This window comes from Quercus suber, unplaced genomic scaffold, assembly GCF_002906115.3.
Source record: "Quercus suber isolate HL8 unplaced genomic scaffold, Cork oak 2.0 scaffold_34, whole genome shotgun sequence".
Lineage (NCBI taxonomy): Eukaryota > Viridiplantae > Streptophyta > Magnoliopsida > Fagales > Fagaceae > Quercus > Quercus suber.
Genome location: NW_027069499.1, coordinates 299530 through 326930, shown reverse-complemented (window position 1 = coordinate 326930; position 27401 = coordinate 299530). Strand labels below are relative to the sequence as shown.

At 37.5% G+C, this 27401-nt stretch overlaps 1 protein-coding gene and 2 pseudogenes across 1 annotated transcript; all 3 read right to left on the bottom strand.

Moving 5' to 3' along the window:
* LOC112008980 (uncharacterized) lies at window positions 1–2264 on the bottom strand. The gene is made up of 2 exons (XM_024041339.2): window positions 2092–2264; window positions 1–1341 (listed from the first exon to the last, which is right to left on the bottom strand). The coding sequence occupies exon 2, from the start codon at window positions 1322–1324 to the stop codon at window positions 194–196; it is 1131 nt and encodes a 376-aa protein (XP_023897107.2). The 5' UTR covers window positions 1325–1341; window positions 2092–2264; the 3' UTR covers window positions 1–193.
* A 13813-nt stretch (window positions 2265–16077) lies between these two features.
* Window positions 16078–18176, bottom strand: LOC111984610 (heat shock cognate 70 kDa protein 2-like; annotated as a pseudogene).
* A 6064-nt stretch (window positions 18177–24240) lies between these two features.
* On the bottom strand, window positions 24241–27273 carry LOC112001787 (heat shock cognate 70 kDa protein-like; annotated as a pseudogene).
* Between the last annotated feature and the right edge of the window lie 128 nt (window positions 27274–27401).

Sequence of the window (27401 nt, the reverse complement as noted above, 5' to 3'; positions counted from 1 at the left end):
TTAACTGAAAATACTTCTTTATTGAAAGTAGAGTTAAATACTTACAGTAGTAGTAGTGAATACAAGATCTCAGAACAGATTAACAGTTACAAAGTGGTAGAAATTATTTTTGAGGGAAACAGTAGTATGGGATGTAATAGCTATTCCATTACAATGCTTATTACAGCATACTTGGAACACTAGCGGCAGTACCCTATCCAAGGAAAGACAGCACATCGGGAAGGGAAAAAATTAATTGGGTGGGATCCCCTAAAAGTAAACTTGCAGTGCACCTTAAGACCAACATCGCTATCCGCCAATACTTCAAATCTTTTCCATCTCTTTCAATCGAATCAGCTTTTAATTCTGTTAGTGCCAAATTGTTTAGCGTCAAACGGTTATCTTGTTGCTCAATATCCTTCCAGCTATCGATGACCCATTTAATTGAGCAATACACATGAAAATGGTATTTGTCACTTTCAGTCTTGGACACATAAGACCAACCTGGGATGCCCGGGAAACCATTTGGAAGCTCCTTCTTCTTGCAAAATAAGCACTTTTTTTTTGGCACCTTATTGCAGCACAGCTGGAATTTCACACCATCAATTTCCATTTCATTCTTGAGGTTGCGACAACATGGATGCAAATCCCACCCCCTCGCTTCACAGTGGTAAACAAAGCCTTTTACATCCATTCCACATGCATCACAACATCGTTCCTTCTCTCCTGGCGTTTTTTTGAGGAATTTGAAGTGGTATCCTTGAAAACACTCATGGGAAGTTGTGGGGGAGGGGAACAAGCATTCCCTATGGAGTTCAACGTTGCCACGTTTGTATCTTGATCCATAACCCTGCTCCTTGCATCCGTCGCACCAGTATGGCTTTTCATAATTCTTCCGCTCAAACTTGTGCCCTGAGTAGCCAGAGTGAGTTCTCCGCTTAGTGGTCCCGTGCTCTTGGCGGCTAGATTGAGGTTTGCTTTTAGGAGTCTCGTGCTCTTGGCGGCTAGAGTGTGTTCTCCGCTGAGTGGTCCCATGCTCTTGGCGGCTAGATTGAGGTTTGCTTTTAGGGGTCTCGTGCTCTTGGCGGCTAGAGTGTGTTCTCCGCAAAGTGGTCCCGTGCTCTTGGCGGCTAGATTGAGGTTTGCTTTTAGGGGTCTCGTGCTCTTGGCGGCTAGAGTGTGCTCTCCGCAAAGTGGTCCCGTGCTCTTGGCGGCTAGATTGAGGTTTGCTTTTAGGGGTCTCGTGCTCTTGGCGGCTAGAGTGTGTTCTCCGCAAAGTGGTCCCGTGCTCCTGGCGGCTAGAGTGAGTCTTTGTAGCCTTCTTTTTGATATCTTCTCCAGGCATTGTGAGTAAAGTGATACCTACAAGCAAGACAAATATTTGATTTTAGAAAATTGAGGTTATAATATCATCTTGCATTTCTAGTTTGCACAGATATATCATTAGGGAACAAAAGTGGCGTTGCTATATGACTAGAACTACGCTTATTGCATCTGAAACTATTTTAAGCATGTGTATAGCTCTTGGAGCAGGAGAGATACTGTCTCATTTGTTTGGCAAAATATTTTTTCCTTCAAACATACCTTGGGCTTCGTAGCCATGTTTTCTTATGGCTAGATTAGTGGCACCCGGATGGTTTATTGTATCTAATTAGATATAGTCACAAACAAATTTAAGGCCACTTGAAGTAATCTACTAACAAATTTTGTTAATAAAACTGTGTTAGCATAGCATTTTTTTTTTTTTTTTTTTTTTTTTTTTAAGAAACCATAAACTGTATTAGCTTGAATGCTTGATCATCAAATCAGCCTAGTCATGAACTAAAAATCAGAAGACAAATACCCTACAATAACATTCAAAATACCATCCCTATCCCAACGGCCCCACCTTTCACAATTCACAACCCAACATTAAAAAAACAAAAAGCCAGCAATTCAAGAAGAATAACACACAACAAGGCCATGATTTATTCAGATAAAAGCAATTGCAAAATTAATGGATAAAAAAAAAAAAAAAGCACAAAAGTAGAAGAGATTAGAGAGAGCGGTTGAGGCACACTTGACTTGAGTAGACTTCACCGAATTAGATCAAGAGTAGAATAGAAAACTTACAACAGATTCAAAAAAGCGTAACCAAAATCTGAGTGCTCCTCGGGTTAGCCCACTTTACTGAAACACTCAAATTCAAGCCCAGAAAAAATCCCAAAAATCAAACCAGGCGAAAATGCGATATCTGAATCAGAAGCACGAAGAAGCTGAGAAATGAATTTAAGATGAAAAATGAAACAGAAAAAGGAAGTTTATATATAGTATTAGTATGAGTGTGGACGTGTCGCTTTACTTGTGGAATTGTGGAATTGCGGGTTATTTTATTTTATTTTATTAAAAAAGTTCCGCCTTTTTAGACTTTCTCCTGTCATTTTAGACTTTCTCCTTCTACGGTACCTACCTATTTGTTATTAGTATGAGTGTAGACGTGTCGCTTTACGCGTGGAATTGTGGAATTGTGAGTTATTTTATTTTATTTTATTAAAAAAGTAAGGCCTTTTTAGACTTTCTCCTTCTATCGTACCTACCTATTTTTTTTATTAGTATGAGTGTAGACGTGTCGCTTTACGCGTGGAATTGTGGAATTTTGGGTTATTTTATTTTATTTTATTAAAAAAGTACGGCCTTTTTAGACTTTCTCCCTCTATCGTACCTACCTATTTTTTTTATTAGTATGAGTGTAGACGTGTCGCTTTACGCGTGGAATTGTGGAATTGTGGGTTATTTTATTTTATTTTATTAAAAAAGTACCGTCTTTTTAGACTTTCTCGGAAATTATCAATTTTATTGAAGATCATGCCCTTTTCCTAAGTACCGCGTTTTTACTTTTGAGAACTTTCACGGAAATTTTGTATTAACTAGTATTATGCCCGATGCATAATTTAATAAAAATATTATATATAAATTTTAAAATATAAATTTTTTGATAATATAATCAAATCTAATAACCAATAAAATAGTAAAAATATTTTTAAAAATTAAATTACATGGAAAATGTATATTATGTATTTTTTTTTAAAAGATATTATAAAATATTTTTAAAAATTATGGTAAGTTTTAAAATTCTAAAAGCTCTTAATAGTAAAATTGTAATTTAATTGTGTGTGTGCGTGCGCGTCTGTGCGCATGTGTGTGTTGGGAGTGGGAGGAGGGGGGGGGGACTTAAAAATTGTTCCATTATACTTGCTAACACGTATGATAGCAAAAGTGCTAATCATATATAAATAAATTTCTTATATATATGACCAAAAACAAATTTCATAAATGACAAAAATGTAAGTATTTAGACTGCAATGTAAATATTTTCTTATAAATTATCAATCATACCCATTTTAATGTTGCCATAAGTGAGTAAATAATCTGTATAATCAATTAAGAACATCAAATCAAAAAATAATATCAATAATCAAGTTGAATTGCATTATCTAAAATTTTTGAAAAGATCTTATAATTTAAGCAATAATCGAACTACATTAATAGAAAAATAGATACTCATAAAAAATGAAGATAGCTCTTCTCACATAAATCTCCTAATTTCATATGGTAGATGAGTTACATCCCAAATAGATTCAGTGAAAAATTTTGATTGAAATAAAAATTCCATAAATTATATATATATATATATATATAATAAGTATTTAAACCTTCTAGGGTACCACAATCAAAATAATTTCAAAAATAGATAAATAAAAGTGCATAAAGAGAAACAAAAATTGTATTGCAATGCAAATGTAAAAGTTTACATATAAATTACTTGTCTAGCCATTTTGATATTGCCATAAGTGAGAAAATAATCTACACAATCAATTAAGAACATCAAATCAAAAAAGCATAAATGATTGAGATGAATTGCATTATGTAAAATATTAACAAAATCATAGAATTTAAGTAATAATTGAACTATGTTAATAGAAAAATAGAAACGCAATATATATATATATATATATATATATAAAGAAGATAACTATTCTCACCCAAAAAGCCAAATCCTTCCTTCTGAAGTTCTTCAATTAATTTTGGTTGGGTTTTTTATTGATTGATTTTAGCATTCTTAAATAGTTTGATAAGGTGGAATTTGTACAGATCCCAAAAAGCCAAAACATGGTAGCAGACGAAATCTCGAAGATAGCATCGTCAGAAGAAGGGGCGACGAAAAGGGGTTTGATATTGGAAGTCCAAAAACACCCCAGCATTGAAGAAGTTCCAAAGTTTGCAATCCAGAGCACAAACAGCTGGATGACACCCATTATGTCTTTCCTCCAAGACAGGTACCTCCCACAGAATGCAAACGAAGCCAAAAAGGTCAAGAAGCGAGCGGCTAGGTTTACAATCCTTAATGATACTTTATACAAGAGGGGTTTCTCGATGCTTTACTTGAAGTGTGTCGACAAAGAGGAAGCTAAGTACATCCTGGCAGAAATCCACAAAGGAATTTGTGGGGATCATGCCAGCCCTAAATCTCTGGTAAGAAAGGTTGTTCGAACTGGTTATTTTTGGCCTACTATGCAGGTAGACACAGTGGAGCTCATGAAGAAGTGTGACAAATGCCAATGATTTGGGAATGTCCAACAACTTCTAGCAAAGAGATTGACGGTGATATCATCCCCGTGGCCATTCGCACAATTGGGGATCGACATCGTCTGTCCACTACCCCTAGGTAAAGATCAGGTAAAGTTTTTGCTAGTCGCCATCAATTATTTTACAAAATGGGTGGAAGTAGAGGCACTAGCAACCATCACAGAAGCAAGAATCTAGAGCTTCGTGTGGAAGAACATAATTTGCAGATTTAAGATTCCAAGGACAATCATATCAGATAACGGATGACAGTTCGATGGCCAAGGCTTCAGGGATTTCTGTTTAAAACTGGGCATCAAGAATTAGTTCTCATCCTTAGGGCATCCACAAGCAAATGGGCAGACGAAGGTGAGGAATAGAACATTGCTCAAGATTATCAAGACCAAGCAAGAGGACGTAAAGGGAGCTTGGCCGGAAGAGTTACCCAACATCTTGTGGGCTTACAGGACCAAAGCAAGGACCCCGATGGGAGAAACCCCCTTTAGGCTCACCTATGGCACTGAAGCAGTGATCCAGGTTGAGGTAAAAGCAACCAGCATCAGGCGTAGTGAATTCAACGAAGAAGACAATGACGATAGTCTGCAAATCAACTTGGACTGTCTGGATGAAGTAAGAGAGAAAGCTTCTAGCAGAATGACGGAGTACTAGAAGAGGATGGCCGACTACTACAATAGGAGGGTAAAGCTTAGATGACTTGAAATAGGTGACCTCGTCCTGCACAAGGTCACCACAGCAACCAAAGACCCTACTCAAGGGAAACTTGGCCCCATATAGGAAGGACCTTACTGCGTCACCCACTACTCCAGGCAGGGCAGTTATCACCTAGAAACCCTAGACGGACAAAGGCTCCTAAGGCCATGGAACATTAAGGACTTGAAGAAGTACCACCAATGAAAGTAATAAACAAATGTATTCATTCAAAGAATTAATAAATGAGTCATTCAGCTAATGTTCCTCTGCAAGCAGTTCTATCCAATTATAAGTCACAAAAGCCCCAAAAAAGTGGCTAAGTAACAAGATTCTGCCATGACGGATGTGAGTTACTAACGAATACGAAAGAATGACAAGATCCCTAAAAGGGTGTAAGTCACAAAAGCCCCAAAAAGTGGCTAAGTAACAAAATTCCGCCATGACGGATGTAAGTTATTGACGAATACGAAAGAATGACAAGATCCCTAAAAGAGTGTAAGTCACAAAAGCCAAGAATGACTAAGTAACAAGCCACCACCCAGACCGATACAAGTCACTAAGAAGTTAAAACGGGCAAAACCACTGACGAAGAAAAGGAAGCCTAAATTCCACTAAATATGCAACACAGACGGTCATCACTAACTACACAAGCACGCCATAAACTGAAGAATGTGCAATCACAAGTAAGTACATAACTGCATATTTAATTAAAGCCCAAAAACCACGGGCAATTACCACTATTGTCACCTTTGAAAACCCATAAACACTAGGCCAATAACATTGTTCTTAAGACAGACTAAAATGAAATTGTTCCAAAATTAGATTTACAAAAAGCCCAAAACATGACGGGCATTTGCGAAAAATAAAAAGGAATTTTCATAAGTAATAACATCAAGCGTCAGCAAAGGAATTATCACCAGTAGAAGCATCAGCAGTTGGAGCGTCAGTAGCGTTCTTAGAGACACCGCCCTTAGGAGCCAAGGATTGAGCAGCTTCATCAATCGCCATTTCCTTGTCAACCTCCTCTAGATCTAGGCTTTCCATATCAACTTCGGTGGGGTGCTTGACCAGGTACCTTCGGAGAAGCTCAAAACCTTTAAAGTACCAACTGAAGAGCACGGTGTTGTACTCGTCAGTAGTTTGGAAGGCTTCGACAGATTTGGCAGCAATGGTCTTGAGCGACTCCTTGGCACTTAGAAGCTGCTCGTCATTTTCCAGGAGCAACTGATGTTCGACTTTCAGGTCGTCACTCAGGGTGTTGACCTTCTCCTTCAAAGTGGTAGCCTCATCCATAGAATCAATCAGGTTCTTCTTCAACTTAGAATTTTCCCCTTCTAAAGCTTGCATCTTCGATGTGAAAGATGCCAATTTGGCCTCTTGAGTAAAGTACTCAGAGGCAATATGCAAACTTTCCCCAAACACCTAAAAAGAAATTCAATACTGTCAGTAAAAAAAAAAAAAAAAAAAAAAAAAAAGAGGAGTTACATAAATACTCTACCTAAACAAGCTTATGGACGTGGCCACTCATGATGTTGTTAAAAGGAACTTGAGAAAGGACCCTTAAATCATCAGCGGTCACAACGCCATAGGCCCTGTCCACCGCTAGTCTTTCGTCTCCCAAGATGGTGGACGAGCGGGAATCCATCTTTTCCTTCTCCTTGTCTGACAGGCGCGACCTTTTAGAGACGGGAGTAGGGAGCTCCTTAATTGAGGTTGAAGGAGAAGCATCGTTTTAGTGCTAGAAATGATGGGAGTGACGGAGGCAGTTGGAGTGACGGAGGGACCCTTCCCAATCACATGCACAGTCTTCCTTCCTATACTCAATAACAGCTCTTCTTTTTTTGCCTCATCTTCACATACATGTTTTTATTAAACTTGGATGTCATCTCTACAAGAGAGAAACACTTACTCTTTTTGAAAATGAGGTATTTAAAAAAAAAAAAAAAGGTACTGACGAGTCTAACACTTACACTTTTTTCCTTCAATATTGAGGTTGCGCAGGACGAAAGCAAAAGGTTCTGGCCCGAGGTAGTAAAAGGCGAGTGTCCTTGGGTCGACAAGGTCGTCCCAGCTCTCAATCGTCTGTGCGTATTCAATCGCCTTCTGCACTCGCTCCTTATACCTACTCTTGAGCTTGGGCCATCTCTTAAAAAAAAAAAAAAAAAAAAAAAAATCAATAGCCATAGTAGTAAGCACAACAGAATTCAAAGGACGAGGAGAAATATGGACGCACCTAAAGTCGGGGTTTCCCACCGATGATGCAACCTCGGGAGATCACCTCAAACCTCGCCAAAGGAAGTCTCAAAATCGTCCCCAGACACAAAGAAAAATCTGGACTTCCAATACTTGAAAGACAATGACAAACCTTTGACAATCCTAGCTCTCCTTTCCTAGGGCACCAATTCATAGTACCCATGCTCCTTAGACACTTTTAAATGATACAAATAGATAAGCTCCTCAACTTTGAGCATGTCCCCGTCATTTACAGCCAACCATATTCCCATGCAACTGATTAGTATCCACCACGAGTTGGGCATAAGCTACCTAAGAGCAATACCAAAGCGGTCTAAGAGCTCCATAAGGAAAGGATGGACCGGAAACCTCAATCCACAGATGAAGGCAGATTCGTAGAAACAAACCTCCCCAAGAAAGAAGTGACAGGCCCGATCTTCCTCACTAGGTAGACGAACCCTAACTCGATCCGGGAACTGAAACGTATCCTTAAATCTGCCTAGCGTATCGGCGTCCAGCCCGCACACTTCCTCAAGAGCATAAAAAGCCCTAACCTCTCAAAGAGTAGAGACAGTTGTGTCTTCCTCCACTGGGTTACCGCTAGATGATAACCCAGTCTTGAGCTCACTGGACCTAATCTCAAACATTATTTTCCCCTCTTTCACCAGATTCTCAAACCAATCAATTGACTGACGCAACAAGGACAGCAGATCGGCCAATGCAGCAATCAGGCAATTGCCCTCGTAGACGAAGTTCTCAAGATGTGGGAAAATTCCTAATGACCCCTTAGTCGAGCAAAAAGAAATGAGATTGAGGGGCGAGCTATCCTAATCTCACAACCGCTAACCATGGAAAAGCTAGAAAACACAAAAAAAAATGGAAAAATCTAAAAACCTCGAGACCCAAAAAAGCCAAACACAAAAACAAAAACAAAAACAAAAACAAAAAAACAAAAAGAGAGATAGAGAGAGAGAGAGAGGGGGAAAATCAGAAATCTACCACAATATGTATAGACCGAAATGAAAAAAAAGAAGTGAAAAGGAAAACATACCTCAAAGAAGAGAACCACCGCACGGCGCACCAGTTTGGAGGAGGGTTGCAGAGAAAGGCTGGCGAAGAAGATGCTCAGAACAATGATTGGAAGTTTTTGAGAAAGTGAAAAGGAAAAATAAGAAGGGAGGAAGTTTAAAACTAAGACTTTGGAAATTGAAAAACCAGCGGGAAACCCAATAGTTCCAACAATTGGAGCATTAACTCCACCAGTTAGAATGTGCCATGTAGGCTACAGCCCAAAGAACGCCACCACTACGCATTTAATGCGGAACGAAATCCCAAGGTCACTTACCATCTGAAATTTTTTCATATTCTATGGTCATCATGTCTGGACGACCACAGAATCGGGGGGTAGCTGACAGGACTGACGAATTCATCTCTCATAGACGACCTCAACGATTATGGATGAAGACATCCTCGGACGAATTGAGCAGATGCCCACATCACTGACAAAGACAACCATGCCATTCAATATGGCCAATTATACCCGAAGCAGTTATAGAGCCAGTTGTATGAGCCGTTGGGATGCATTAAAGCCATATTACAAAGCATAAAACGTTACCAAGAGGGATATTAAGGCCACCATAACTACTCCAACAGTCAAGAGATGCAAAAACATATATAAGACCCTCACAATACTAGCACAAGGTATGAGAAATATTGGGATAATCTTGCTACCATTTTTGCTATTCTGTTTTACTTTATAAAGTTCCTTTGTATTAACTTTGGCATCGGAGACGTTGTGGCAGGCACCACACCGATGACCATCCTCGAGAAAACATACACGTGAGCTGCGGATTGGATCCATCTGCTGACTAACGAGCTTACGCTTCATCACAAAGAAAGTTGCTTGAGCGACCATGAGTGTCACATGAAATTTCAATTTCTCGAATAATGATTGCTCGAGTAGTCAAGCAATCTAGAACTTACTTGAGCAAGCTTGCTTGTTTTCAAAAATTGAAATTGTTGCAAAATTTGTACAAAAATAATCATAAATGATTTTCAAGAAAAAAAATTTTGAGTTCTATTTTAATATATTATATGATTGAGTTGAAATGTATTAAGAAATAGTTATTTGTGGCTTTTATTTTGTTTCTATTTTGCTAATAATTGAAAAAATTATTAGTTTAAAATTTCATATATTACTTGTTTTTTGAATTTGTATATTTCCTATTCTTACATGATCAAAATTGTTTTATTAATATATGTGGTCCTGAGGCAAATTCCTAGTTTTATCCCTGGTATCGGTCTCAGTATGGCCACCATTTTTTTTAAAGGTCACGCAACATGTGATTTATATCGTAAAAACTCAAAAATAGTCTTCGAGTTGCACTAAGAAAACAAAACCCGAGAAAGTTTCTCAAGCGAATATCCTGTGAGTGTCACACGAAATTTCTGTTTCTCGAATAATAATCGCTCGAGCAATCTAGAACTTACTTGTGCAAGCTTGCTTGTCTTCAATTTCTTCAAAAAAAAAAACATTGTAAAAGACTATTACACTACTTATATACATTGAAATACAACCCTTAATATGTCACAAGGCATTTACCAAATTAAAACCTAACGGCACCTGCATAAGGATGCTCCGACATCAATTTCTCTGTTCTTCAGTAATTTAAAAAAAAAAAAAAAAATTGCATCTTTTATTTTCACAAAATTGTTCGTGAAGAACTGTCTTTGGCGGCACAGTTTGCTTTTATTAACTTATTTCAATTACTACTGGATATTCAAGTGGAGTTGTAAAGGGAAACGTGGGGAGGGGAAATTTTAAGGTGGCCTTCCTCGTCTTTTATGGCAAAACAAGCTTATGATCCTCGCTTAGACTTTCCGGTAGAATATAGAAATCCCAGTGTTGGTATCTGGATTGATTCAGGATCCGTTGCTATCCACTATTTCTCTCAAAACCAAAAATGAAAATTCTCATATCCTTGAATCTGGATTTTTTTTTTCTTTATATATAAATTCATGGTCAGGTTACATTTCACAAAGGCTACGTAACATTTAACTTTTGGCCTCCACTTCATGATGATTACTTTAAACATTATGCTAAGAAAACAACTGATTTTTGGTATAAGTGATAATGCAAAACATTATTTCAATTATTGCTTATTAACTACCAAATTTAAAATAATCATAAAGTAGTTACTGGGCATTCGCATATTGGTAACAAAGTAAAAAATCACTTTTGGGATCCAATCCCGTTAGAAAATTGACCATTAAAAAAAGGTTAAAATAAACTACTTGTAGGAGTGATAGGCCCAGAAATACATATCTATGAATATATTCGACCGAGGGCCCAATCCAAGAACATTAGGTAGTCCGAGGATAGGTAAACATCTTCTTAAGAATCTATGTTGGTAAGTAAAGAGGTGAAGTCTGATCACGATCAACTAAAAAGGCAGTCTGAAGAGGAATACTTCCTCGGCTGAGCAAAGCTAAGGTCAGAAGATATCGTCTAACACCAAGAGCAGCATTCCGGATGATTCCACTAATAAGGATAATTATCTAGAAGGAGCTGGACAAAAGGAGGTCATAAAATATTTCAAGGGAAAGCTGCTACCACCGCATTAAATACTCTACAGCTAACTCTCTAGCCGCATTAATAAAGAAGTGATACCTGAACAGTATCTTTCAGCCTTACAGCTAATCCCCAAAGACTTCAAGAAAGTACTGATGAGATAAGGATCAACACTAGCAATCTAGTTTGCACGTGGAGGGTAGGACGAAGAAGGAGGGTAGTATAGAAAAAAGATCTTGAAAAGAGAGATCTAGAAATTAAGAGAAAAATACTGTAGTAGTCAAGAATTGAACTTGTAATCACACTTAAGAGAAATATATAAGAATTGATCTCCTCAAACTGTGCCGATGATGATTTTTTTTAGATTAAACTAGTCTATTTTCATTTTCTTGTCATCTGAATCCACTTTAATTGTTGTCTAATTCATTAAAGTCTAGTTTTCCAACCCACTCTACAAATTCATTGTATTGGGCTTTTTGGGCTTAAGTTCATCCATCATTTGGGCTAAAGACTTAAACTATGACCTTATAATTGGCACTATCTGTGGGAAATTCTTGGTTTTTAGTGAGTTTAATGTCTAACTATGGTAGATTCAGGTCCGAATCTGGAGGAATCCATGGGGTCCCAATGTTAAGATTATTTTGTTAATCTTGAGTGGAGAAGGGACTGAGAGGTTAGTGTGCATACCACCCATACTAGCAGGAGCCAATCTCGAAGTGAGAGACACCTTTCTCATGAAAAAGATACTAGAGCCATGATGTTGGAGATTGAATATCTAAAAAGGAAGTTGCGCCACGAGCGACGAAGGCAAACTCCCTCCAATTCTGATTTCTCTTCTGGCGATAAGGAGGATGGTAATTATAGACCCAGATCAAGGACCCCCAGTGAGTCTTTCTCGTATTTTTTAAAAAAAAAAAAAAAAAAAAAAAAAGAACTACGCATTGCAACCAGGAACATCCTTAAAAGGGTTTAAAAAAAAAAGTAAAAAAGGAAAAACGAGATAAAAAGGACACTAAAAGGAATTTGACTACAAGCAACTATTTGATCAACTTTATTTGGAGCTTGGGTGGAAGGGCTTTGCCAGCTGCCTCAGGAGGAACGTTCTTTTCCTGCGCCATAGAAGCTTCTCCAGCAGGCAGGGTGGTTGAGGCTAAGGCCTGTTCAAAAGTGTGAGAGGCCGTTCCGTCTTTGGGCCTTGCTACTTCTTTAGCTGAGGACAACCTAAGTCTGAACTTCCTTAGGTGGCTCAGCAACATTAGAGGATACCTCCCCTTATGGAGTAGAGGGAGTAGAGGCCCGAATAGCTGGGGGGAAGCGTATCTCATACCCACTGTTGAGGGAATCCTATACTTAGCCCTAAACGATTCTATTTGCTCCTCAGAATCAACTAGATACTTAAATCTACCCATTTTCTAACAATAGTAAAAAATAACTAATGCAAAAAATGGAAAACTGGGGAGGGTTAAGGAAACTTACAGGTTTGGGAAATAAGCTCATCGGACGGGCCCTTAGTATTTATGTGAGCGTGGAGTAATGAGAGAGAGACAGATTCAATGAATATGTGCTAAGATGGTGTAATTTGTAACTGAAGAGAGATTTGATTTGAAAGGCACTTTATAAGGGTGCAGAAAGTGGGGGCGGGAAAAATCCCACCCATAAATGCAAAGGATCCCCCACCGTTAGATTTGCATCAGGTCGTTGAACGTGTGGGACAACAGAGCAGTCATTATTTAATAATGGCGTGCTCCTGACGCCGAAATGTCAGGAGCGTGCCTTGGGCAAGCAAAAGGACATTCTGAAAGAGAGGAAAACCTACGAAATAAATGAAGGCCGGATATCAAAATCTTCCTTTTTCCTGAGGTAACAAAAAGCGAGATTTTGAGGGGCTATTGTGGGGTCTGTTAGTTAAACAGATATAGGACTCCTCAGAAGTGGGCTCGGGGCCCAACGGCCCAATCTGAGGACGCTTAGTTATCCGAGGATAGTTTAAAAAATTTTGTTAAAGGGATAGTATAGGAGAAAGGAGTGGATATTGTATATAGCGGCATAACGCACGTCCGAGGACACCAAAGTCCGAGGTGAATGTAACTTTCATTTTATTCAGGAGACTCTGCAAAGTTGTATCTGAACTGGAAATTGGGTATAAACCTAATGAGGAGTCGGGAAGGTAGCAAATATCTTCCAAGGCCATCACTTCCACATTAAATGCTTTCCAGCTAATCCTCTAGCCGCATTAATATGGAGGTGATACCTGAACAGTGACTAAGCAGCTTTATGGCCACTGGGCAAAAGTTCCGGTAGGTGCTGGATGGGACAGAAAGGAGCTCCAAAGATAAGAACTACACGTGTACGATGGAAATGGAGGAGAGAACGGAGTATATAACATAGAAACGAAGGAGATAAAAAGGGATTTTTCCATAAAAAAAGGGAGGAGAAAAAAAAAAAAGAGAGGAAGGCGGACTGAAACCTAGCCGAGGAGAATTTTTCTCATTCAATCAACCTAAAATATCCCTTGTTACTTGATGAGTATAGCCTTTCCTGTCAAACGGTACTAGTTCTTGTACCCATGCTCCAAAAATTTATTGTTTGGGCTTGTTGGGCTGAAAACTCATTCATACTCTGGGTCCAATCCAAATTGAGTCTCTACAACAATAAAATAAAATTATCCAAATCCTGTTATGTAATAAAATAATATTATATTCTTATCTACTATCTTTAATTCTTTATAATGAAATATGATAACATTTAACAATTAAAGTGAAATAATAATAATAATAATAATAATTTAAAACATAAAACTAAATCGTATCACCCTAAATTAGAGTTTAAAAAACACAAAAATTTATCAACCTAAAACATAGATGAAAGAAAAATAAAATCTACCAAAAAATTGAGAGAGAGAGAGAGAGAGAGGGAGAGATCGCCTTTTTGTAAGGAAAAACTATGTAAAGAATGAAAGAGAAAATGACAAATTTATAGTAAGCGAGAGTAAATAAGAAGAGACAAAATGAAGGAAGATGATGGGAAAGATAAATAGTGATATTAAGGTAGATGGTAGAAGGTAATGGAGAGATAAAAAGGTAAAGGAAGGAGAAAGGTTGGAGAAAGTGTAAATATTATAAAAAAGAAGTGAATGTTAAAAAATATTATAAAAAATTGGAAAGAAAAATGATAATGATGTGAACGTGGATGCGGCTTAACTGGAGTGTAGTAACAATAAATGTTGCACTTTAACTTTTAGATATATAAAAATATAGATATAGATTTGAGATTCTAAAAAGCTTGTTTGGATCCCTAAACAGTATTTATACAATGAATTAGTTAATCAAGTTATAAGTTATGTACCTCCTTCACTAGTTATAAGTTATGTTTTTTCTTTTTCTTTTTATAAGGATAGAATTTTAACTTTTGGCCTCCACTTCATGATGATTACTTTAAACATTATGCTAAGAAAACAACTGATTTTTGGTATAAGTGATAATGCAAAACATTATTTCAATTATTGCTTATTAACTACCAAATTTAAAAATAATCATAAAGTAGTTACTGGGCATTCGCATATTGGTAACAAAGTAAAAAATCACTTTTGGGATCCAATCCCGTTAGAAAATCGACCATTAAAAAAAAGGTTACAAATAAACTACTTGTAGGAGTGATAGGCCCAGAAATACATATCTATGAATATATTCGACCGAGGGCCCAATCCAAGAACATTAGGTAGTCCGAGGATAGGTAAACATCTTCTTAAGAATCTATGTTGGTAAGTAAAGAGGTGAACTCTGATCACGATCAACTAAAAAGGCAGTCTGAAGAGGAATACTTCCTCGGCTGAGCAAAGCTAAGGTCAGAAGATATCGTCTAACACCAAGAGCAGCATTCCGGATGATTCCACTAATAAGGATAATTATCTAGAAGGAGCTGGACAAAAGGAGGTCATAAAATATTTCAAGGGAAAGCTGCTACCACCGCATTAAATACTCTACAGCTAACTCTCTAGCCGCATTAATAAAGAAGTGATACCTGAACAGTATCTTTCAGCCTTACAGCTAATCCCCAAAGACTTCAAGAAAGTACTGATGAGATAAGGATCAACACTAGCAATCTAGTTTACACGTGGAGGGTAAGGACGAAGAAGGAGGGTAGTATAGAAAAAAGATCTTGAAAAGAGAGATCTAGAAATTAAGAGAAAAATACTGTAGTAGTCAAGAATTGAACTTGTAATCACACTTAAGAGAAATATATAAGAATTGATCTCCTCAAACTGTGCCGATGATGATTTTTTTTAGATTAAACTAGTCTATTTTCATTTTCTTGTCATCTGAATCCACTTTAATTGTTGTCTAATTCATTAAAGTCTAGTTTTCCAACCCACTCTACAAATTCATTGTATTGGACTTTTTGGGCTTAAGTTCATCCATCATTTGGGCTAAAGACTTAAACTATGACCTTATAATTGGCACTATCTGTGGGAAATTCTTGGTTTTTAGTGAGTTTAATGTCTAACTATGGTAGATTCAGGTCCGAATCTGGAGGAATCCATGGGGTCCCAATGTTAAGATTATTTTGTTAATCTTGAGTGGAGAAGGGACTGAGAGGTTAGTGTGCATACCACCCATACTAGCAGGAGCCAATCTCGAAGTGAGAGACACCTTTCTCATGAAAAAGATACTAGAGCCATGATGTTGGAGATTGAATATCTAAAAAGGAAGTTGCGCCACGAGCGACGAAGGCAAACTCCCTCCAATTCTGATTTCTCTTCTGGCGATAAGGAGGATGGTAATTATAGACCCAGATCAAGGACCCCCCCAGTGAGTCTTTCTCATATGAATCTAGATTTTTTTTTTTTCTTTATATAAATTCAGGGTCAAGTTACATTTCACAAAGGCTTCGTAACAGGGGTAATTTATCCTCTCCATGAGTAGAGTCAGAGCTAACCATTTATCAATTTATATGGCTTCTTAATCTAATCTAAGACTCTAAAATTCAAACAAACTGGGGCTTTTACTGGGATTAATCCACATTCAAGCTAGACAGGTTGAGGCTCAACCTTATCAGTGGACATAAAAATGACAAACCAGAAATTAAGTCAAAAAATTTCAACCAAGGACAAATTAGAAAGAAAATAATAGAGTTTAAGGTTTGGACAAAAAAAGTCGAAATAGTCACACTAGTAACACGATTTGTGGCCTAACATATGTTGCACTGTTGAGAGGTGCTGCTCAATTTTATTTTTATCTATAAATTCTCTAAATGATGGGATTGCAGATGCTCTCAAGCCTTTTCAGCTTGCCCTCATACTCTTCTGAATCCACGAGCTGGAGGCCATCTAACCACTCAATCACCTGTTCAATAGCATCTTTAATTTTTTTCTTACTTTTAGGGGCAAGCTTGGCGCCAATCTTCTCATTATTGATAGCATTCTTCATGTTGTAGGTATAGTTCTCCAAAGCATCCTTAGCCTTGACCTTCTTCCTGTGTTCATCATCTTCAGCCTTGTATGTCTCTGCGTCCTGGACCATTATGTTAATCTCTTCACTGGACAGTCTTGCCTTATCATTAGTGATGGTGATATTCCTCGTTACACCACTGGTCATCTCCTTAGCAGAAACATTCAAGATACCATTAGTGTCAATATTAAAACAAACATTTATTCTAGCAACACCCCTGGGTGCTGGAGGAATACCAGAAAGATTAAATTGTCCCAATAAGTTGTTATCACAAGTTCTTGCTCTTTCACCCTCGTAAATTGAGATCAATGCAGAAGTTTGGTTGTCAGAGACAGTGTAGTACCCTTCCTTCTTAGTAGGAATGGCGGTATTCCTTGGAATCACAATACTCATCTCCGTTCCTTTAACACTTACACCAAGGGGCAGAGGGGTGACATCTAAGAACACGAGGTCTTGCAGTTTCTCATTTCTTATACCAGTCAACATTGCAGCTTGAATAGCTGCTCCATAAGCTACAGCCTCATCCGGATTAAGGCTCTTGCAAAGCTCCTTCCCATCAAAGAATTCTTGCAACAACTGCTGCACCTTGGGAATTCGGGAAGAACCACCCGAAAGAACAACATCATGGACGCAGCTCTTATCCATCTTAGCATCAGTCAAGCACGTCTCCACAATAGCGATGCACTTTCTGAATAAATCCATATTGAGTTCTGAAAATTTGGCACGGGTAATAGTTGAAAAGAAATCATACCATTATATAAAGAGTCGACTTCCAGGTAGGTTTCGGCAATCTCACGCATCACTCTAAGGACCATTGATGAGATTTCTTCCGCAGAAAAGAGCTTCTCTTCGCCCTTATAGTTGACAACGATCATAGGCTTGTCATGAAGACCACAAATGACCTTGAAAGGCCAAAGCTTGATATCTTCCTGAACTAAAGGATCGCTGAATCTCCTACCAATCAATCGCTTTGCATCTGCACGACAATACCATTTTGAGGAATTAAAAAATGATTTGACAAAAATAAAGCATAAAGAGCAGAAAATAAAATTTTCATTTCTTGTGAATTTTAGGAACGAATGAGAACATATTCTAGCTCATATAGGCCTGATAAAATAGAACTAAGAAAAGAAATAATTAACAATTAATTTGCAGCTTTAGCTAGTACTGTTTGACCCAGTCGCAATTTAATAAAAAAATAAAAATCAATTTATTTGGAATTATTATTTAATGCCGCGAGCTAACGATGGATGTGATCAAAGTTAAATTCATGAGTAACCTTATTATTAATGGGAATAGAACAATAAGTGCTTAAGAATAACATTAACCCAAAAAAAAAAAACTTCGATCAAGATTACCGAAGACGGAGTTGGTGGGATTCCTGGCGACCTGGTTCTTGGCGGCCTCGCCGACCAAGCGCTCCATAGGAGTGAAAGCAACATAGGAGGGAGTAGTCCTGTTACCCTGATCATTCACTACTATCTCTACCCTTTCATGTTGCCACACTGCCACGCATGAGTACGTTGTTCCCAGATCAATCCCAATCGCCGGACCACCTCCTTGATTCGACATCGTCGTCGGGAGCGAGAAGACGTAAGACTTTTGTAAACCGAAACTAAAGAATTAAAGTAGAATATAAGGCATTTTTAGAGCTGAAAGGTTGAGGTCCTAAATACTTTTAGTAAAGCAAAACGAATCAGATTATCAAAAAAGCAAAACGAATTCGAAGAAAGAAGTATATGTAAGAGACACTCTTGTCCCTTTGGACATGAAAGGATTTCTTCTTTTTCCTTTTCTTTTTTTGACAAGTTATTGTATACCTAATTAACCTCGAAGTTTACTTCCAGTCACAGGTGTGGGGCGGGAAAGTAATGGGTCCTACACTTATTTATTATTAATTTATATACTTGATACCAACTTCCTGAGTACACAATCAAGAAGATATATAAACTTTATGCAATGGATACAAACACCCCAAATTACGTAAACAAGCAAAAGTTACTGAAATAGCAAATATGCAATAAGAACAAATAACAAATATGTTATAGAATTAATGATATTAATTTGTTTGTTACTAAATAACTTTTATTTGCAAAAATTCATAAAATCATGAAAAGCTACTTGAAAATGAAATTTCACCATTTTGATCATAACATATTTCGACATTTGGACATTAAAAAAATTTACATATATTTTAATTGTGGAAATAGCTAGCAAGAAAGGACTAGAAATCAATACCCTGGATTTTGGAATTATTCTATTCAATTGTGAATACAATCAAAACTAGATTTTGCAACAAAATGAAAGATCATATTCTAGTGAAATCTTTTAGAAAAATGCTATGTCTACAATATTTTCACAACATTTTCGCAACAAATTTTAAGTAGCAGGTTATTACTGACTGTTATTATTGGGGCAAAAAAGCAATCTCAATGATAGGTTCAAATTTAAACCAATAACAACTAATCAGCTATGATTTGTTGTGGAATTAGTTGTGAAAATATTGTAGACGTAGCACCTCTCAATATTTTATTTTGTGCAAAAAATAAAGAAAAGAAAATTGCTGCAAAATCTGTACAAAAACAATCATAAATAATTAAAAAAAAAAAAAAAAAACCAGAACATTGAGATCCATTTTAATACATCATAGATGATTGAGTTGAATTGTAGGAGAAATTACACTATTTGTCCTTAAAATTTACTGTAGGGACACGTTTTGCAGCCCAATCCCAAAATATAAGGGATGTTGGCCCAGTGAGGCAAGTATAATAAATTTGTAGAGAGTGGGTCAAACAATTAGGTCCTAATGAATTTGATAACAACTAGTATGGATTCAAAAGATGACCAAGCAAGAACAAAAAACTGAATGAATTCACTGTTCAAGGAGGTAAATCTCCATACAGAACAATTAAACTGATTACAAATATCACTTTGATTGCTACAACATTCTCTCTTTCCTTTTTCCAATCCCTTTTTCATGGAGGGTCTCTTATATTATATAGATCCCCTTGAACCATCTTGATCCTATATTTGTTGATCATTTGAGCCCTTATTTGAGTGTCTGTTCCATCAGACACCCTCTTTGGCTTTCTATGAGTTGTGGTAGCCAAGGCAGTACTGTTCAGGGGTCTTCTCCATATAAATGCAGTCAAAAAAGTAGCTGCAGTGCATTTAATGCGGTAGTAGCAACTTTCCCTTAGATATTTTTGGGTTTCCTTCCTTCTCGTACATTCATAAGGCCCATCCCTATCATTGGAGCTTCTTGGAGGGTCACTCTAATCGCTGGAATACATACTTGAGCCGCATTCATCATATCCGAGGAGGAGTTCCTCCTCAGACCACTTTCCATTCATTCCATACTTTAATTATAAGACTCTAAACTAAAATCTCCCATAACTATTTATTCCTCCTCAGACCATTCATGTTCTCGGCCAAGCCCAAGGCCCAGTATATGATTTGGGCCCTTAACCCTACATTTACCATGTGAGCACAATTGATCATTAAGTTTCAAATGAGCATTATTAGTCTTCAGGTTTTAAAATGAGTAGTATTAGTTCTTCTGTTTAGTTCCATTAGTGATGCTGCTTACATGGCTAACAGAATAATGACCTAATATTTTTTTTAATGATGTGACATTTTTTAATGAAAAAATCACAAAAAATTATTTTTAATGAAAATTTTCATTAAAAAAATTATTTTTTTAATGATGATATCTCGCGGCTTCTCCTCTCCTCTCCAGAAAGCCTTTCAGAGTTTCAGGTATTGCTCTATTCTCTCTTTGTGGATATGGATAAGCCAAAGTGCTTTAGAAAGCTTCTAATCACCACTCATATCGCTTTCCATATATTAATGAAGAGAAGATCTATATCATCGGCCTCTAGCCATTGGTTGGATTTGCACGGTTTGAGCACATGTCCTCCTGATAGTAGACCATGGCCCCAGCTTGAACCTTTTTCTTTTTGTGACCTTCGAAGATCCAGTTTCAAGTGACTTTCTGTTCAACAATTTATTTGCTTTCATATATTGATAAAAGAGCAAAGATTTGTTGCAAATTAAGTTGCAACAATTCCTGCCAAAATGCACCCGTGTCAATGCCTATGATAGACACATGTCCAGATTTATATTTAAATGAAGACTTCCATGTCAAAATTGAATTTTTCACCAAATAGCCACTTGACACATATGCATTTTGCAAAAATTACTGCAACTTAGCTTGCAGCAAATATAAAATCTATCACAAATACTATATCAAGTTGATTTCTTTTATTAAAGTTAGATAGATGTTGAGTTTAACCTATATATTCCTTTTGAATAAACAAATATGTGTTATTGGGGGATCTATACATTGGAGTATTTTTGAGGTGTAAAATAATTTTTTTGTAATTTCTCTATTAAAAAAATAGGAAATTATACTTTACCACTCTAAATTATATACTATATTACACTTTGCACCTTAAGCTATTCAAATACACACTTTGCATCTTCAACTATCACATTTATTGCACTTTGCACTCCAACATTACTTTTGATGTTATGTTAGACAGAATCCTACTGCACATAACACACACAAGCATTTTGCTTAGGTGGAACAAAATTAAAAAATAGAAATACCCTTTTGCAAAATCAATTAAAACAAAAGCCCATTTTTTTCAACTCTCTTTGTCTTGCATGCGTGCCCACTGCCCAGCCAGCCTCTCCCCAAATTCAGATTCTTGCAAAAGATTTTAAACTAAATTTTTGAAAGCGAAAAAAAATGGTATTAAACCAGATTTACTCTTGCACACGTACATGGCGTTCAATAATGATTATGTTATTGCGCGCATATGCTCAAATAAAGAACATATTAAGGGATAAGTTCAAAACACAGCAAAAGCCAAATGTAATGATAGTCATGTTTATGTAGGCAGGCCATCCTGCCATTTATGAGATAATAGGCTGCTATGACTCGGTTTGATCCTGTTGAACGGCCTCTATACAACTTGTCCAAAATCTTCAAAAGCATTTGGGGATTTAGGGTTTATAAGAATCTGAATTTAGGGAGAGGTTGGGCAGTGGGCATGCACGCAAGACAGAGAGAGCTGGAAAAAATGGACTTTTGTTTTAATTGATTTTGAAGAATGGTGTTTTTGCCTTTTAATTTTATTCCACCTAAGCAAGATGCATGTGTGTGTCATAAGCAGTAGGATTCCGTCTAACATGACAACAAAAGTAACGGTGGGATGCAAAGTGTGATAGTTTAGGGTGCAAAGTGTACATTCAAATAATTTATGGGATAATCTAGTATATAGTTTAGGGTGGTAAAGTGTAATTTTCCATTAAAAAAATGTCACATCACTAAAAAAAAAAAAAAAAAACATATCACTATTTCAATAGCCACTTAAGTAAGAACACTAACAGTAATTAATGGAATGACTAATACCACTTGCGGGGGGTCCAAGGAGATCACCAATATTGGGCCATGCCAGATCATATGGGCCTAGTGAGTAGATGGTATTGTGGGGGATCTAAGGACAGCACCACTACTAGGCCACGCTCGAGGATTGTATGGGCCCAATGGACGAATGGGAGAGTGTTGGCCTAACTAAGAGAAGAGAGTCAGGTGAGAGCCCTTCGCGCTCCAAGGAAGGAGAGATGAACTACGTCCTTATTTGGGGGTTTGGATTAGGGCGGGCAACCAAGGTAAGTACTGGACTAAAGAGAAAGGGAGGCGTGTTGAATAAGCATTCATCACCTCCATATTAAATGTATTGCACCAACTAATACAATTGCACTTATGGAGGAAATGGCGTCTAAACAGTGCCCGACCAACCTGTAGCTTGCTCTGCACTTCCCCCAAAGGAGAGATGGGACAAGTATCTAGGAGAATCCACCACCTTCTAGATGAAGGTTCCGGATTAAAGGCAAGCAGCTATAAAAGGAAGGGAAAACCCATTGAAGAAAGATGGGGATTTTAGAATTAGGAACAAATTACTTAAACTTGTAATTTATTAGCGTGTAACAAGCTCCCTCGATCAACCGATAAGCCATTAAATACAATCTTTTGACTATTCTTTCTGTCTCAGTTCTTGTTATCTTTCATTGGGTCTCTTTTTTTTACTTCAGCCCCTTTGACTATGGAACCCCTAAGTTGGTCCGCCTTTCCCATCTCTAAAACTTAGTTGTAGTGGGCTTAACACCCAGGCCCAATCCTCAACCCTTGGGCCCCGATGCCACTGTTTTTACCCCCACACACCACTAATTTTTAAAACTTAAGGAATTGATAGGACTTACTTGCAATTTGAGAAACTAATTACACTCACAAGAGTAAATTTTAGAAACCAATAGTGTAATTTCGCTTTGAAAGTACTAAGAAATAGTTATTTGTGCCTCTCTTTTTTTCCTATTTTGTTAATGACAAATAAATATTATTTTAAATTTGTACGTATTATTTATTTTATTTTTTTATTTTTGGAATCTTTGCATATTTTTTATTCATAAATAATCAGCACCTAAGACAAATTCCTAGTTCCATCCTTGGGCATAGGTCTCTCAGTATGGCTTTTCTCAACCAAAAAAAAAAAAAACATTCTTAGCATTGCCACCATTTTTTTAAAGGTCATGTAACATGTGATTTATACATAAGAAAATTTATCATGTATCCACATTCTCACACTGGGCTGAGTTCCACAAGTGTGAGTTCCACCTCTATGTGAGAGGGTGCATACATGTAATACCACGTCTTTATATATGTGTAAAAAATCAAAAGTAGGCTTCAAGCTGCACTAGGAAAACAAAACCTGAGAATCTTGCTCGAGTGTCACAGAATTTTTGTTTCTCAAATAATGATCACTCGAGCAGTCTAGAACTTACTAGAGAGAGCTTGCTTGTCTTCAATTTCTTCAATGAACATTGTAAAAGATTTTTTACACTCTTTAACCCTAAATTACAAACATTGAAATACAACCCTCAGTTTGTCGCAAGGAATTTACCAAATTAAAACCTAACAGTACCTGCCTAAGGATGTTCCTACATCGATTCCTCTATTTGTCAGGGGAAAAAAATTGCATATTTTATTTTCACAAAATGGCACATGACGAATTGTCATTGGAGGCACAGATTGCAATTATCAACTTATATCAATTACTACAACATATTCAAGTGGAGTTGTATAGGAAAAAGTGGGGAGTGGAAAATTTTAAGGTTGCCTTGCTCTTCTCTTGTATGGCGAGACAAGCTTATGAACCTCACCTCGAATTTCCAGTAGAATATTGAAATCCCAGCAGTGGTGTCTCGATTGATTCAGGATCGTTTGCTCTCCACTATTTCTCTCACAACCAAAAAAGAAAAATTTTCGTATCTTGAATCAGATTTTTTTTTTTTTCTAAATATAAATTCAGGGCCATATTACATTTCACAGAGGCTACGTAACAGGGGCAATTTATCCTCTCCATGAACAGAGACAGAGCTAATCCTTTATCAATTCATATGGCTTCTTAATCTAATCTAAGTCTCTAAAATCCAAACAAACTGTGGCTTTTATGAGGATAAATCCACATCCAAGCTAGACAGGTTGAGGCTCAACTTTATCAGTGGAAATAAAAATGAAAAACCATAAATTAAGTAATAAATTTCCCACCAAGGACAAATTACTAATAACTATCAAGAAAATAATTGAGTTAAAGGTGTGGAAAAATAAAGTCGAAATAGTCACACTAGTAACAGGGTCTGCACCCTCACATATGTTGCGCCATCGAGAGGTGCTGCTCAATATATTTTGTTTTTATCTATAAATTCTCTCAATGATGGGATTGCAGATGCCCTCGAGCATTTCCAGCTTTTCCGCATACTCTTCTGAATCCACGAGCTGGAGGCCATCTAACCACTCAATCACCTGTTGAATAGCATCTTTAATTTTTTTTCTTACCTTTACGGGAAAGCTTGGCACTAATCTTCTCATCATTGATAGTATTCCTCATGTTGTAGGCATAGTTCTCCAAAGCATCCTTAGCCTTGACCTTCTTCCTGTGTTCATCATCTTCGGCCTTGTATATCTCTGCATCCTGGACCATCCTGTCAATCTCTTCGCTGGACAGTCTTGACTTATCATTAGTGATGGTGATATTCCTCATTACACCAGTGGTCATCTCCTTAGCAGAAACATTCAAGATACCATTAGTGTCAACATTAAAACAAACGTTTATTTTAACAACACCCTTGGGTGCTGGAGGAATATTAGGAAGCTTAAATCGTCCCAACAAGTTGTTATCACAAGTTCTTGCTCTTTCACCCTCGTAAACAGAGATCAATACAGAAGTTTGGTTGTCAGCGCCAGTGGTGTAGTACCTATTCTTCTCAGTAGGAATGGCGGTATTCCTTGGAATCATAATATTCATATCCATTCCATTAGCTTTTACGCCAAGGGAAAGAGGGGTGACATCTAAGAGCACGATGTCTTGCAGTTTCTCATTTCTCATATTGGTCAAGATCGCAGCTTGAACAGCTGCTCCATGAGCTACAGCCTCATCCGGATGAAGGCTCTTGCAAAGCTCCTTCCCATCGAAGAAGTCTTGCAACAACTGCTGCACCTTGGGAATTCGGGAAGAACCACCCGAAAGAACAACAGCATGGACGCAGCTCTTATCCATATTAGCATCAGTCAAGCACTTCTCCACAATAGCGATGCACTTCTTGAATAAATCCATATTGAGTTCTGCAAATTTGGCACGGGTAATTGTTGAAAAGAAATCAATACCATTACACAAAGAATCGACTTCAACGGTAGTATCTATTGCAGAAGAAAGAATCCTCTTTGCCTTCTCACATGCAGTTCTCAACCTCCTAAGAGCTCGGGAATTCCCACTAATGTCCACCTTGTGTTGCCTCTTAAATATTTCAACAAAGTGCTTTACCACTCGGTTATCAAAGTCCTCACCTCCAAGGTGAGTATCTCCAGCAACGGCCTTCACTTGGAAGACACCCTTTTCAATGGTAAGTAGTGAGACATCTGCAGTACCACCACCTAAATCAAAAATCAACACATTTCTCTTGCCATTGTGTTGAAGTGGGCCGTGTGTGTGGCTTGAATTGCCACAAGCCCAAGTCAAGTAGTATTAGGAAACCAAATTCAACTAGGAATTTAATTCCCAGTACAGCCGGCCTATAATATATATATATATATATATATATTAAGGGTGTTGAATGGTAAGAGAGAATTAGAGAATTCCAATTAACCTAGTAAGCAGCCGCATGAGAGAAAAATAGAGAAAAGAGAGGCAGCCAGCTTCTATTCTTATTGTTTCTGTGAGAGAGTGCTAGGGTGTAATTGGGATTTGGGTTTCTTGAGAGTGTTATTGTGCACTATTGTATCTCCCTATTTTTTATAGTGAAATTTCTCCGTCGTCTCCGTGGAGGTAGGTGAATTAGAGAATTCCAATTAACCTAGTAAGCAGCCGCATGAGAGAAAAATAGAGAAAAGAGAGGCAGCCAGCTTCTATTCTTATTGTTTCTGTGAGAGAGTGCTAGGGTGTAATTGGGATTTGGGTTTCTTGAGAGTGTTATTGTGCACTATTGTATCTCCCTATTTTTTATAGTGAAATTTCTCCGTCGTCTCCGTGGAGGTAGGCAGTTTGCCGAACCACGTAAATTCTTGTGTTTTTGTGTGTGCTTGTTATTTAATTTCCGCTTATTTACTGTTATTAATTGGAATCCTGGGGTGCTATCTGCACAACACATTGCTATCTGCAATCTTGTCTAGACCATAAGCAATGGCTGCAGCAGTTGGTTCATTTATTATACGCAGGACATTCAGGCCTGCAATGCCTCCAGCATCCTTTGTAGCCTTACGCTGGGAGTCATTGAAGTAGGCGGGGACAGTAACAACCGCATTCTTCACAGTCGTGCCCAGGTAGGTTTCGGCAATCTCACGCATCACTCTAAGGACCATAGATGAGATTTCCTCTGCAGAAAAGTGCTTCTCTTCGCCCTTATAGTTGACAACGATCATAGGCTTGTCATCAAGACCACAAATGACTTTGAAAGGCCAAAGCTTGATATCTTCCTGAACTAAAGGATCGCTGAATCTCCTACCAATCAATCGCTTCGCATCTACATGACAATACCATTTTTAAGGAACTAAAAATGATTTGTTAAAAATAAAGCAGAGCAGAAAATAAAATTTTCATTTCTTGTGAATTTTAGGAAGGGAAGAGAACATTTTCTATCTCATATAGGCCTGATAAAATAGAAATAAGAAACGAAAGAATTAACAATTAATTTGCAGCTTTAGCTAGTACTGTTTGACCCAGTCACAATTTAATAAAAAAAAAAAATCAATTTATTTGGAATTATTATTTAATGCCGCGAGCTAACGATGGATGTGATCAAAGTTAAATTCACGAGTAACCTTACTATTAATGGGAATAGAACAATAAGTGCTTAAGAATAACATTAACAAAAAAAAATAAACTTCGATCAAGATTACCGAAAACGGAGTTGGTGGGGTTCCTGGCGACCTGGTTCTTGGCGGCCTCACCGACCAAGCGCTCCATAGGAGGGAGTGGTCCTGTTACCCTTATCATTCACTACTATCTCTACTCTTTCACGTTGCCACATTGCCACGCATGAGTAAGTTGTTCCCAGATCAATCCCAATCGCCGGACCATCTCCTTGATTCGACATTGTCGTCGGGAACGAGAAGCCGAAAGACTTTTGTAAACCGAAACTAAAGAATAAAAGTAGAATATGAGGCACTTTTAGAGCTGAAAGGTTGAAGGTCCTAAATACTTTTAGTGAAGCAAAACGAATCAGATTATCAAAAAAGCAAAACGAATCAGAAGAAAGAAGTATATGTAAGAGACACTCTTGTCCCTTTGGACATGAAA